Source organism: Archocentrus centrarchus, chromosome 23, assembly GCF_007364275.1.
Source record: "Archocentrus centrarchus isolate MPI-CPG fArcCen1 chromosome 23, fArcCen1, whole genome shotgun sequence".
NCBI lineage: Eukaryota > Metazoa > Chordata > Actinopteri > Cichliformes > Cichlidae > Archocentrus > Archocentrus centrarchus.
This window is the reverse complement of record NC_044368.1, coordinates 8,584,608-8,598,870: the sequence shown is the minus strand read 5'-3', so window position 1 is coordinate 8,598,870 and position 14,263 is coordinate 8,584,608. Positions and strand designations below refer to the sequence as shown.

Below are 14,263 nucleotides of genomic sequence, written 5' to 3'. Positions count from 1 at the left end.
CAGACGTCAGGGTCTTCAGAACGTCTGCGGCAGCCAATCATGTTACGGCTTGTTCCAAACCACGTGATCATTTTTTCCCCCAAGCTTGTAAACACGTGTGGAGAGTAGTGTGTGCGTGTAAAAAATATCTAAACAGCAACTTTTTTGTGAAGTAAGTCAGACTTTTATTTTATATTGTGAATTAATGTCACACCTTTGTGAGGCTAATAAGAGAAATTGTGCAGTTTCGATGTGTTTGTAAGATCGGCGCTTCACTAGCAGTTGTGTAGCTAATTTGCCGGGCTTGCTGTGATGGCCGATGTCGTGTAACTAAACTGTTAACAGTGTATTGCGCTTCCTTTCTGGTTGATATGATGTTAGTGTTTTAAATACTCAACAGATCCGCCGTTAAAGTTAATCAGCGAGGCTGCTGCTCCCCGTTTTGTTGTGGTGTAACAGCTCAGTGAATGCGCTGATCTTAGCGTACCCAGAAAGTCTTCAAGTTTATTTTGTTAGCCAGTTCACATATATCTAATCAGCCATAGCAGCAACTCAGTGCATTTAGACATGTAGACGTGGTCAAGACGACTTGCTGAAGTTCAAACTGAGCATCAGAATGAGGAAGAAATGTGATTTATGTGATTTTGAACGTGGCATGGTTGTTGCTGAGTATTTCAGAAACTGCTGATCTACTGGGATGTTTTCACACAGCCATCTATGGTGTTTATGGAGAATGGTCTGAAAAAGACAAAATGTCTAGTGAGCGGCAGTTCTCTGGGTAAAAAATGCCTTGCTGATGCCAGAGGTCAGAGGTGAATAGCTTTAGTAACTCAAATAACCACTCATTACAACCAAGGTAAGCAGACGAGCATCTCTAAATGCCTAACACGTAGAACCTTTAAGCAGATGGGCTATAGCAGCAGAAGACCACACTGGGTGCCACTCCTGTCAGCTTAAAACAGGAAACAGTGGCTACAATTCGCATGGATTCACCAAAACTCAACAGAAGACTAGAAAAACGATACCTGTTCTGATGAGTCTCGATTTCTGCTGCAACATTCAAATAGTAGGGTCAGGACATAAACAACATGGAAGCATGAATCCACCCTGCCTTTTATCAGCAGTTGTTGGTGGGTGTTGGTGGTGTAATGGTGTGGATGATATTTTTTTGCCCACTTTGGGCCCCTCAGTACTAGCTAAGCATTGTTTAAACACCACAGCCTACCCGATTTTATCCATCTTCGGATGGCTGCTTCCAGCAGGATAACATGTCATGTCACAAAACTCAAATCATCTTAAACTGCTTTCTTGAGCATAACAATGAATTCTTTGTACTCAAATGGCCTCCACAGTCACCAGATCTCAATCCAACAGAGCACTTTGGGATGTGGTGAAATGGGAGATTCACATGATGAATGTGCAACTGACAAATCAGCAGCAACTGTGTGACGCTATCGTGTCAATATGGACCAAAATGTCTGAGGAATGTTTTGTTGAATCTATGCTATGAAGAATTATGGCAGCTCTGAATGCACAAGTGGATACAACCTGGTTCTAGCAAGCGGTACCTAATAAAGTGGCTAGTGAGTGTATATTTTAATTGCAGTAGCTAGGTAGATTTTCTTTATCGGTCCTTATAGCATCAGATTTGAAAGCAGTTCCTTCTAGTCAGTGTCGTCTTCAAAGAACTAAGTAATAAAATGTTAGTGTGGGGCACCAGAGACCTGCTTACTGTTTAAAGTAGTGGAGAAGAATTCAGTTAGGATGCTGAATCCAGATACTGAATCCTGATTTAGTTAAGCTTGATTCAGTTTGTTTGCTTGTTAGCAGGATTTTAAAAAGTTACAAATTGATTTGCTGAGTCAATCCAGATATGGATCCACGGATTTGTTTTGAAAAAATAGGACCTTATACATTACATCTTCACAAATGCATATCGTATTGAAATGGGAAACATTGTCTTCATGTTTAAAAAAAAATTTTTTAAAAAAACTGTGGTGTAACCATATATGGAAAGTTCTTAAAAACACATGAAATTCAGTTTGCTTGACTGGAGATTTGTTAATATCTTCACAGCATCTTTAACATGGCAAAAAGCCTTCGGAGTAAATGGAAGAGAAAGATGCGGGCAGAGAAGAGGAAGAAGAATGCTCCAAAGGAGTTGAACCGACTGAAAAAAGCTCTGAGCCTGGATAATAAAGGAGAAGTTGTCATGAGCGACATGCAGGAGATCGCCACAGTGGTGCCAGCTGAGAAGATAAAGAAGCAGGCAGACGTTGAGATGGTGGAGGCAGAGCCTGATGGTAAGACAGTGAGCTGTTTCTGTAAGCTGCAAAGAATTAGAAGTTCACAGTATATATCATTTGGCAGCATTCAGTGTAAGGACATAACAGCCTGTGCATATTTCCTCACTGCATTACTGTGTTTCAGATGGGAAGATGGACATGGACAGCAAGCGCAACAAGAAAACTCTTCTGGATGAACATGGACAGTATCCGGCATGGATGAGCCAACGGCAGGCCAAGAAAATGAAGACGAAACGAGTGGGAAAGAAAAGCACCAAGGACAAGAAGAAGAAGAAGAACATTGCCTGGTAAACCACAGCAAACAGGAAGACCATTACTTTATCTTAAAGACTCTGGAAGCAGAAACACAGCATCGTTTCATGTAGTCTGTTTCACGTGGCCTGATAAGTGTTGTTTCTTAGTTAAAGCTCATTCTGTGTGGTGGATTTGAAGATTCACGATTGTGCCACAGAGCCTGAGATTGTACAAAAGTTCACTGTAGAAAACGGCCTGTTCTTATGGAACAGCAACCCCATTCTGATTTCAGATCAGGCCTCGAGGACGTAAGATTTGCGTGCAGTGTGTCTGATTGTAGAAATGTGCATGTGCATTCTCTGCTCAGTTAAATGTTTCTATACTCCCATTAAAAAAATAAAAAATATCAGTTCTATGATTTTGTTCTGTTCACTGCATTTTTCATGGTATATTTTTAATTTCGTGACATCAGTCCAAGTTCATTACTGTAAAGGATTGTCAAGCATTCAGTTAAATTCAGTTTTATTAATAACATGCCGCTCATTTGCTCACCTCCAATGAGCTAAAGAGCTGCAGGTTATTTATTATTTATGACTGGTTTAATTCTTTATATTGATTACATACATTCTTCTTGAGTCACTCCACATTTCTTTGTGTGTTGCTAGGAAAAAAGGAAAGTGAAAAAAGTGTGTGACGTTTGATGGGTCTCACTTTGAACAGTACGCATCTATGGTGTGAATTTGAACATCTTAGGTGACGTTCTCGAGTTATGGCCAACATTGAAGTTTTTGTGGAACAAGCGCTGCCGCCAAGTCCTTGACAATAGCTCGCCTTCATTACACCTGAGCTGATGATCAGCTGAAGGTCCACAAACCAGTGTTTTTATACCACGGTAACCACACCAGAAGACGACAAACCACAGTTTGCCAGGAATTGTTTATTAGAATAGCAGAACTGTTTCAGGTCATAACAGTATGATTACAGTAGCAAAGTGCAAATCTGAGGTCACATAACATCAGTTCATTGCAGTTAAGGTCTGATTAGGTTTGGTCAACGTGTCGTCCTGATGCTTTTTCTGTCACCACATTTAAAGCGAGATACACAAATCAGCTGATTTTTAAAAAAATGTGATTTAATCATTGAATACAAATTTCTTCCTTCTCTTGAAAAAACTGAAAAAAAAAGTTTCTAATAATTAAGTGAAGCTTGTGCAAAAATAGACTTCAGGAGCGTGTTGCTCACTTGATGAGCTGAACATAAGCGGCCGGGAACAGACCAGTACGTCCATGACACTGTCCCTTCCACCAGCCCTCGTCAATCATCTCTATGTTATGGATTATATCATCTGGATTGAAGGAGATCTCGTCATCTGCCTCTGTGTGAAAAAGAAAGCAAACCAAAATATCCCAGATCAGCTATTCCTCATGGTGTAAGTGTGACATTCATGTGTCCATAATTTCACGTTTATTGTGAAACATAAAAATGAAGCATCATACCTCCTTCATAGTCATAAATTGCTATTGCCTTTTGGCCACCAGACAGGTCTTCATATTCGTTATCCTCAGCTGTAAGATATGAGAGATTAATGATCATTAAGCATTGAAGGCATCCTGATTAACTCCTGGCTTTGCTTAGAGACAGACCTTCTGGCTGAGGAGCAGGAGGGGGATGACCAATGTCTTCATACTCTCCTTCATCAGTATCCACATCTGCTGATCTGTCAGGCAGGGGAGGGGCGTCCCGTTCTGTGAACTCATCTGAGCGTGGAGGCAAGGCCGGGGGCTCATCATATTCCGGTTCCTCCTGAAAACGGCAAAAAAAGCCACTGATTTCAAATCCTGGATATAAGATTCAGTGCAAGTCTCTGCAGCGTGTGATGTGCCAGTATTATATTCATCTGGATTGTGAGATGGACCAATGGACAGTTTGAGGAAAAAAAAAAATGTTTAAATCTTAAATGACTTCTGGAAGCAAGACTTACTGTTCATCAACCATCTCCAAATGCCTCCGGGTGCTTATTTATTCTGTTATTTTGAAGCATCATCTAAATGAACTTCATATGTTCACCAGACAGAAAAGAATTTATAGAATCACTGAGACATTCACATCGGTGGCCTCTTGGAGGTCATTTTATAGGTCTCTGGCAGTTCTCACCCTGTTCCTTGCACAAAGGAGAAGATCCTGGTCCTCCTGATGGGTTAAGAACCTTCTACGACCCTGTCCAGCTCTCCTAGAGTAACTGCCTGTCTCCTGGAATCTCCTCTATACTCTTGAAATTGTGCTGGGAGACAGTAAACCTTCTGGCAATGGCACATATTGATGCGCCATCCTGGAGGAGTTGGACTACCTGTGCGAACTCTGTAGGGTCCAGGTATCATCTATTGACACTGACCCTAGCCAAATGCAAAACTAGTAAAAAAAAAAAAAAAAAAAATCAGAAAAATTGAGGAGGGAAAAATGTCAGTGGCTTCCACCTATAAAACCATTCCTGTTTGGCGGTTCAAGCTTATTAGAATTGTACAAACTCTGTTTGTCTTATATACTGTATTTCTACAGGTTTGCACATTTTAATAAATCACTGCATTCCCATTTTACCAGCAAAATATAAAGAAATGAAGGTTGACTCAAAACTTTTACACAGTACTGTTGCTTAGGTGGGAGGGGAAAAACTATTAATGTTTACATCCTGTCACACACTGTCACATACACTCATCACGGGCAGATTGGCACTTCTTTCTGCACATCGGGCGGGGCTAAAGTGCTCAGAATAAGATTTAATCAATTTATTTTTTCAGTAACCAGTTTATGATTTCTATAAAGAGACATTTTTTGTGGTTTGATCACTTCAAGATTAAAATTTTTAGAGCTAATATCTCCGAAACTGGGCATCTCATATCGCAACAATTGAAATGGATAAATAAATCTACAGGTTTGAGGAAAGATAAGTGAATACCAGTTCTATGTTTTAACCACATGAGCTGTTACTTGGTGCATCTGATGTTTGTTCCTCACCACTGGCTCTGGCTCGGGCTCGGGCTCTGGCTCGGGCTCGGGCTCGGGCTCTGGCTCTGGCTCTGGCATTTCCTGAATCTCTGGAACGTGACGGTGGATTTCTGGTGGTGGCCTGTTGTACTCTGGATCCACATGTTGAACTGGTGGTGGTTTAGATTCCTGCTGTCTGCTGTCTTCCTCCTAAAGGAAACAATACAGAAAGCAATAGAGCATAAATCACGTGAGATGAACCCTTATCGCTCTTTACATTTTTACAATGCGGTGTACCTGCTGCTGCTGCTGCTGTCTGCGTTTGGCCTCCTCTCGCTCTCTGCTTTCTCTGGCTTGCCTCCTCGCCCTCTCTTCTTCCACTTTCTTCCTGTTCTCCTCGTCTGAAGCCTTGGCGATGCTCTCAAAGCGTGCTTTCAGTTTCCCTGCACCTGCACTCGCTGCATAATAAAATCCAAAATGAATATGAATGCAGTGCAACATGGAAATCATTCAACAGTTTTGGATTTAATTGCTTACCAGACAGATGGCACAGTGTGAGTGATTGTGTTGGGGGAACAAATGAACTTACAAGCCTCTACTGGCTGTGTCTTTTCATAAGCAGAGGTTGGGGAGTTCATGTCTGAGAAGCCTGCTGCACTCTAGAGGTTAATAATGGAGAGAGTGATTTATTTTTCAGTAGTTTGAATTGTCAGTACAGATGAGATGTTTCAATAATGACGGGTACGCCCGCAAGAAAACTCAAAAAGGCAATTAACTGATTCACAGGAAATAAATCAAAATTAAAAATTAAATGCTGGCACTTTGAGAATCTGCTGCTTGTCTGTTTGTGTCAGATCAGGATGATGTACAGGCCATGATACAGCCTTATTTCAGCTGATGATATCAGAACATCTGGACCAATCTTTCACTCAGGACCTCTGATACTCAGGCTAAACCATGAAATAAATGGAGCCAAAAACATGAGCAAACGTCACCTCAAGGCGGCAAATGTTTAGAATTTTTTTCTTTTTTCTCTTAAGATTAAAAATCTCTTTTACTAAAGTGTCCAGGCTAAGATAGGAAGCCGTCACAGAGGCAAACTGGGGCAGTACAGTTCAGGCATAACATTTTTAGCCTGAAGTACAGTTGTAATCACAAGTTTATACTCAAACTCACAAAAACTCAAATATATACACACACAGACTTGAATCTTTTAATAAGTGGTGAAGGGTCTACAGTGTCTTTTAAACCGACAAGCCTATTAACCTCTCATTAGTGATCATGATTAAGTTCAACTGGTCGTTTCTCTTTACATTCAGTTTGCCTCACTAGATTGACCAATAGTCAAAACAATGGGAAAGTCCAAAGAACTCAGTGAAGATCTAAGAAGGAGAACTGTAGAGTTTCACAAGTTGGGAAGGTCTCCTGGAGCCATTTTTAAACAACTGCAGATTCCATCAGTTCAAACAACTGTAAGTAAGTACAAGTTATTCAAATGTGTCACCCAAAATATCACCCTCAAATGAGAGGGAACTGGTTAGGATGTTCAGAAACAATTTAAATTAACTCTACCAATTTAGCCAAGAGCAGCGGTCAAATATCCAGCCAGAATTATGCCAGAAGCTTGTTGATGGCTACCAAAAGTGTCAGGTCGAGGCGCAACTTGCTTCAAATAAATCAGTAAAAGCCCAAAATTACTGCAACATTCATTACCATGATGACAGCTCCCTTAAATTTCACTGATTCTGCAACTGATTTCATGCAGAGCTGCACTTTTTTTTTTTTAACCCAGTATGAACTGGTCAGACAATAGAAAAAGTCTGCGGTCTGAAGACAATGACATCCTTTACTCTTTTGACAGATGTAGCTCAGTAAGTAAGACGGGATCATACCAACAATGGTCTTATAAATAAGAATATATCAATGGCTGATTTTACTGAACAAACAGACCATTAAAGGTGAGCATACAATATACGGCAGTGGGGAAGGGTTTAAGGCTTAAGGTAAGTATTGTAAAGATACATGCATATAAACAACTGCCATTGTATTTCAGATTAAACAATTAATCCAAAGAAAATAATAAAGAATCTCATCCTTGATGCTGACCTTATCCATGCGGTCTTCCTGTACACCATACCGGCCACCAAAACCTGCTGAATAATCTAAACACAGATGCATTTAATCAGTGTGATGAATACATCACCTCTGTTTCTATAAATTACACATACGCGGTTCTCCTCTCACCTTTTTGTGACTGATGTTTCTCCGTCTCGCCCTTGTAATCGTACCCCAACGCAGCTTTGTCGACTTTTTCCTTTTCAACGCCAAATTTCCCTCCAAATCCCTTTGAGTAATCTGAGTAATGTAGATGCATACAGAATAAAGTAAACAGATGGCAGAGAGAAAAAGGTTCACAAACCTACAAAAGCTGCAATCTTAGCTGACCTTTCTGTGACTGATGCTTCTCTGTTTCTCCTTTATAGTCGTATCCCACGGCGGCTTTGTCCACCTTCTCCTTCTCCACCCCGTACTTCCCTCCAAATCCTTTAGCATAGTCTGGTAAAAAATAAGATTCAAATGCATGATAAAGCAAATATAAACCAAATAGTATAAAAAGTAACAGTTTCTACAACTTGAACTCACCTTTTTGTGACTGATGCTTCTCAGTCTGACCCTTGTAGTCGTACCCCAAAGCTGCCTTGTCTACTTTGTCCTTCTCGACACCGTACTTTCCTCCAAAACCCTTTGAGTAATCTAAAGCAGTGAATTATAAGAATTAGGACAACCTCTAGTGTTCTTCTAACAGGAGAATAATGTGTACCAGATATAAGACAGCAGACATACCTTTCTGAGATCCATGTTGCTGCACTTCCCCTTTGTATTCAAAGCCAACGGCAGACTGCACAAAGATTGAAATCGTAATAAATATTAAGCATCATCTGCATGGAACCTTCCCTTTGGAAGAAAAGATCATATCTTGAAGAACCTTCAGCTACCCGGCTCCTCTCCTGTGGGACCAGCTTCCAGTTTGGTTTAAGGAGAGAGACAGCCTCTCTACATTTAAGATTTGGCTTCAGACTTTCTTTTTTGATAAAGCTTATAGAGCTGGATCACGTTATCCTGAACCATCCCTGAGTTATGCTGCACAGGCTCAGGATGCTGTGGGACTTCCCATGATGCACTGGCTCCTGATGCATTTATACACCACTACTCCATGTCCTCTTTTCTCCTTCCCCTCACCCCTAACCAATCACGACAGATGGCTGCCCCTCACTGAGCCTGGTTCTGCTGTAGGTCTCTTCCCATTGAAAGGGAGTTCTTCCTTCCCACTGTCACCAAGTGCTGCTCAACTGGGATAATTTGATCACTGAGGTTCCTGTCAGACATTTACAGTTGTTTTATAGTTTTAGTCCACATTGAGAAAAGGCACACTTAAAAAGGATGCATTATACTTATTCCCACCCTCTTACTACTCTTGAACTCTACTAGAGTAGCTGCGCATGATTCACATGTCAAAAATAGTCCTTATTTATTTTATAATGGCAGATCCCTTCTCCTTCCCTTAAAGCAGTGGTTCTCAAATCCAGGCCTCGTGGCCCAGTGTCCTGCAGGCTTTAGATGTATCCCTGATCCATCCCTGTTCTCCTGGCAAATACCAAACTCAGACTCGTCCACCGGATTGCCAGATGGAAAAGCGTGATTTGTCACTCCAGAGAACACGTGTCCACTACTCTGGAGTTCAGTGGTGGCGTGTTTTACACCACTGCATCCAATGCTTTGCATTTTGCTTGGTGACATAAGGCTTGGATGCAGCTCCTCGGCCATGGAAACCCATTCCATGAAGTTCTCTACACACTGTTCTTGAGCTAATCCGAAGGCCACATGAAGTTTGGAGGTCTGTAGCGATTGACTCTGCAGACCTCTGTGTGACCTCAACATCCACTGACTCCATTCTGTGATTTTATGTGGCCTACCACCTCGTGGCTGAGTTGCTGTCGTTTCCAATTGCTTCCACTTTGTTATAATACCACTAACAGTTGACTGTGGAATATTTAGTAGCGAGGAAATTTTACGACTGGACTTGTTGTACAGGTGACATCCTATCACAGTACCACATTGGAATTTATTGAGCTCCTGAGAGCAACACATTCTTTCACAAATATGTGTAGGAGCAGTCTGCATGCCTAGGTGCTTGGTTTTATACACCTGTGGCCATGGAAGTGATTGGAATACCTGAATTCAATGATCTGAATAGGTGAGCAAATACTTTTGGCAATATAGAGTATAATATATTCTAGTTTTAACTGTACATTAATCCTGCCATTTGATTACATAAAGCAGCAGGTAGGAACACAGAGAAGGGGACCTTTTAAATCACATTTAAGTTATAGAATATCAATAAAAATATGTTTATGTGTGTGCAACTTGCTCTCTTTCACTTGTTTTTGCCAACTGTAAAATAGTCTGCTTGTCTTCTCACCTTATCCACACGGTCCTGCTGAACACCATATTTCCCTCCAAACCCTTTCGCTGCATCTTTCTGGGAAGAGTGCTTCTCAACCTGTGCCACATAGTCGGTACCCACAGCCACCTGGACAGCAGGGATACATCCATTTAAACGAACAGCACACAGTTTGTAGAAGCAGTGGATGCAGAGTCGAGGATCAAGAAATGTGACAGTAAATAACAGGAGCATATCACATTTCAGCTCTCAACAAGAACAATTTGTTAACCTTGTCCATTCGGTCCTTCTCCACTCCAAACTTCCCCCCATATCCGTACGACGCTTTGGGAATGTCCTCCTTCTGCTTTACCTGCTCATGCTCCTCAGTGACCTTGTTTCTGAGCTCTGCAACACTGCAGGGGCCAAACACATGAATACTGAAATAGCAGTAGCATATACTACTATGAACTTATTCAGTAACACAAAAGGTGCTTGAACAATTATGGTCAAAAGTTTACATACACTCATCATGAGCATGAGTGATTGTACAGCATACATCATTAATGACTTTAAAAAAGAATTGGGTGCACAAGTTTGAATTTATTTTTGGATTTTCTCTAATTCACACAGGGTCAAAATTATACATACAAGCTCAAATTTATACATATACTTGCTTAAATCTTTTAACAAGTGGTGCTGAAGGTTCTACAATGTCTTTTATCTTGAACTTGACATGGCCTATTAACTTCTTATTAGTGATCGTGATTGACTACAACTGGTGGGACTGACTAATATTCAGAACAATGGGAAAGTCCGAGGAACTCAGTGAAACTCTAAGAAGGAGAATTGTAGATTTACACAGGTTGGGAAGAGCACTTAAAGCCATTTCTAAACCACTGCTGACTCCAAAATCATCAGTTCAAGCAACTGTGTGGAAGTACAGGTTATTCAGATGTGTCACCACTTTTCCAAGATCTGGAAGAAGACCCAAACTGTCATCCTCAGATGAAAGGAAATTGGTTAGGATGTTCAGGAATAAACCATGAAACACCGACTGGTACCATCATGGTCTGGGGTTGTTTTACTGCCAGTGGCACTGGTACGATGCACAAAGTGAACTTTACCTCAAGTCAACAGCTAGATGACTGAATCTTTGATACAATTGGGTGGATTGGGATCATTGTCATTGTCTAGCAGGACAATGAACTCAAAAACTGTTTTTTGAATGGCTTTCCCAAAGCCCTGACCTCAACCCTATTAAAAAAATTGTGGACTGTGCTTAAAAGCCTGATCTGTGCCAAGAATCCAACCAATTTAAATGAACTTCTGCCAAGAAAGGTGGTCAAATATTCAGCCATAATTATACCAGGAGCTTGTTAATGGCTACCCAAAGCATCTGGTCCAAGTGAAACTTGCTGAGGGACATTTAACCACATATTAGTGGAGGTGTATTTATATATTTGACCCTGTGTGGATCAGAGAAAATCCAACTTCATTCCTATGCACCCAATTCTTATTTTTTTAAGTCATTAAAGATGCATGCTGTACAATCATTGAACCCTGGAAAAAGACCAGTTTAAAAAAAATAAAAAAATCATAAAAGCCCAGAATTACCATGACATTCATGCCCATGATGAGTGTGTGTAAACCTCTGACCAGAATTTATCACTGCTGCATGCTAATATATTTTGTCATCTCTCTCCTATAGTTTGTATCTTGTCCTATGCTCCTTTGTTGCCTCTTCTCTTTCCCCTCATCCCCCAAATGGTCACAGCTGTTGTTTCCCCCTCCATGAGCCTGGTTCTCTTTCTTTCTATTAAATGGGAGTTCTTCCTTCCCACCATTGCCTAGTACTGACTTATTGGGGATCATCTGATTGCTGTGATTTTCTCTCCAGCATTCTGGGGTCTTTACAGTTTACTCTTAATGCTTTGCAATATTAAACTCTCTAACAAGCCATCAAATTCAGGGTCACAAAGCTCAGATGCTCTCAATAAATGGATCCCGCTAATGGGCGGGTTTTCCCAGTGGTGTACTGGATGATTAAAGTGTCTGACTATACTCCCTGTTTGATGAGGATACACAACAACTTTGAAGGTTGCCAAACATTCATTAACCAGTGAATTATTAATTGTGAATAAGCCACAAAACAATCTGTTCCACCCTGTCAGCAGAGGTTTAAATCTCATTGTCAGAGTGTCGTCATCATCATACATTATCCATATTAGGAGAGACTCGCTGCCTGACAGCCGCTGCTCTGCTCTCACTTCCTCTTCCTGTTGCTGCACAGCACCCACTACGTCCTTAATTCGTCTACATGTACAAAACAAGTACTTCCAGAAACAGGCTGCACATCTTTTCACCTGATGTGTTCTTTACGTCCCGAGCCCTCGATGGTTTTGGCCCCCCACCTCTGCTCCTGCTCTGACACATCATTCTAAAACACACACACACACACAAAATCAGAAATGACTGACAGAGGCGAATCTACCCAGCCCTTCCCCACAGTGATGCACACTCCAGGAAGTACACAGTACCTCAAAGTCAGGGTCAGTCTCCCAGTCGTCCCCCTCTGCAGCCACCTTCATGTTCACATTGTGGCCCACCACTGACTTCCACATCTTGGTGGAAGAATAAAACACTGTGAGCCACACAGGACAGCTGCAATGAAGACCAGTGACTCATCTATGAATTAAAATGACTATTCTCTGTTTATGTAATGACTAAAAATAAATTAACACACAATCACAAGCTCCGATCAAATTCAAGTACTGAAAAGGAAGTTATTTTGAACGCCATACTTCATTTCCTCAAAACGAAACACACGTATCTTATAAAGCATGGCCATAAAATACTGAAAAAACTGCTTTATAATATGTAATTTGAGGACATTTTTAAATTGCACATTCTAAGATCCACTTTAATAAACTGGAAATAATGGTTTTTATTTCTTGGGGAAGCAGATAATCTCTTAGAATTGATTCTTCTTTAGTAGCTGTCCACAGTTTCTCTTTACTAACATTTTTATCACACTTTTATTGCCCTAAGTGGTCATTCTAGGCTACTAATGACAGTAACAGTAATGGGCATGTTTTTTATAATATTGGACACAGTACAGGTATGCGCTGAGTTTTAAGTACAATATATCACTTTTATGCCATTCAAATGCTTCGTACCTGAAAATATGAAACTGTAAAAGTCATATTTGTAGCTACTAATGGCTCACTGTGCAGCACTTTAAACTGCGTCTGCCTACATCCACTTCCTTAATTTAACGGAAATATCAACATAGGAAAATCAAACACAGGCCTGTTAGTGGCTTCACTTTGAACACAAATAAATATCATTACCTCTCAGTTGTTGTGCAGTCTGCCCGTGTTTGGGTGAATAATGCAACAGCAAGTTGTTCTGCGGGGTCTTCACGCAAGTTGCAGCAGCTTGACGGGTGACGAGTGAACGCGGATCCTGCACACGTGAACGCGCGTTGCTGTAAATACCTGCGCTGGCATTTTAACAGTTAATACCCGACAGCAGCTTTGCTTTTTTGTTGTTGTTGTTTGTTTTTTGCTTTTAAAAGTATTTAAATGCATTTTAATGACTGAAAAAATACATATAATGAAATGCTGCATTCAAGTACCCTCAGAAATCCAAGATGATTAACCAGGCACATGTGATGATGAACAATTTGAGGACACAGAAGCTCCTCAGATGATTTTCAAGCTAATGCAGTTTAATACAAAGACAGATGCCACTTGTAGATATATTTTCATACCTTTCTTTAAAAAATGACTACAATAACGTAACTGCTGGAGTTTGCATAAAATAGTTTGGTTTTGGTTTAAAAGTGTTTGCAGTGGCACCTTATGAAAAGTCAAATTCAAAGGGTCACTGCTGCACCATGGGAGAAAGGTCCTAATGTATGCATGAAAAAGAAGTCGATTTCCCAAGAAAATCTGTGGCATTTATTGGTTTATTTCATCCCTGGTAAGCAAGCAAACAAAGAAAAGAGCAAACCTGTCTACCTCCCTCGGGTATACATAACCTTGCTAAAATAAAGCAAACAATTAAATAGTCAAAATGACCAAAAAAAGAAAGAAAAACAAGGGCAAAATAATCTAAATAACTAGCAACTTTTTAAGACTAATCAAAATGAACAAACATATGAATATCACCAATTTTTTCAACATTTTATTATTAACAGACTAAAGAGCTCCTACATTAGTATTTGTAAATAAAATAAACTAAGTTAAACACCTAAAATAAGCTTAAGCTACAAACACCATGTGAAGAAACAACAGCCATGACCTTATGTCCAACA

General features: G+C 40.4%; 2 protein-coding genes across 3 annotated transcripts; one reads left to right on the top strand and one right to left on the bottom strand.

Moving 5' to 3' along the window:
- Positions 1-53: 53 nt before the first annotated feature.
- llph (LLP homolog, long-term synaptic facilitation factor) lies at positions 54-2,918 on the top strand. The gene is made up of 3 exons (XM_030720355.1): positions 54-151; positions 2,056-2,282; positions 2,410-2,918. Exons 2-3 carry the CDS (start codon positions 2,066-2,068, stop codon positions 2,574-2,576), a joined length of 384 nt encoding a protein of 127 aa, XP_030576215.1. The 5' UTR covers positions 54-151; positions 2,056-2,065; the 3' UTR covers positions 2,577-2,918.
- A 523-nt stretch (positions 2,919-3,441) lies between these two features.
- hcls1 (hematopoietic cell-specific Lyn substrate 1) lies at positions 3,442-13,425 on the bottom strand. 2 transcript variants are annotated; one of them, XM_030720209.1, is made up of 16 exons: positions 13,296-13,425; positions 12,483-12,566; positions 12,309-12,382; positions 10,235-10,358; positions 9,982-10,092; positions 8,346-8,400; positions 8,145-8,255; positions 7,947-8,057; positions 7,746-7,856; positions 7,608-7,663; positions 6,091-6,160; positions 5,799-5,959; positions 5,532-5,711; positions 4,163-4,322; positions 4,016-4,084; positions 3,442-3,894 (listed from the first exon to the last, which is right to left on the bottom strand). In XM_030720209.1, the coding sequence occupies exons 2-16, from the start codon at positions 12,564-12,566 to the stop codon at positions 3,758-3,760; spliced, it is 1,614 nt and encodes a 537-aa protein (XP_030576069.1). In that variant the 5' UTR covers positions 13,296-13,425; the 3' UTR covers positions 3,442-3,757. The 2 variants fall into 2 exon arrangements, with proteins under 2 accessions (XP_030576069.1, XP_030576070.1); XM_030720210.1 differs by lacking the exons at positions 7,746-7,856; positions 7,947-8,057.
- Between the last annotated feature and the right edge of the window lie 838 nt (positions 13,426-14,263).

What these genes read in the sequence shown, in the direction of transcription:
- llph (XM_030720355.1), top strand. Translation starts at nt 2,066, where the DNA reads ATGGCAAAAAGCCTTCGGAGTAAATGGAAGAGAAAGATGCGGGCAGAG. An exon ending in GGTGGAGGCAGAGCCTGATG is followed by an intron (nt 2,283 to 2,409) that starts GTAAGACAGTGA and finishes ACTGTGTTTCAG; the next exon opens with ATGGGAAGATGGACATGGAC.
- hcls1 (XM_030720209.1), bottom strand. Translation starts at nt 12,566, where the DNA reads ATGTGGAAGTCAGTGGTGGGCCACAATGTGAACATGAAGGTGGCTGCA. An exon ending in AGAAGGACCGAATGGACAAG is followed by an intron (nt 10,093 to 10,234) that starts GTTAACAAATTG and finishes CCTGCTGTCCAG; the next exon opens with GTGGCTGTGGGTACCGACTA. An exon ending in GAAGCATCAGTCACAGAAAG is followed by an intron (nt 7,857 to 7,946) that starts GTCAGCTAAGAT and finishes TACATTACTCAG; the next exon opens with ATTACTCAAAGGGATTTGGA.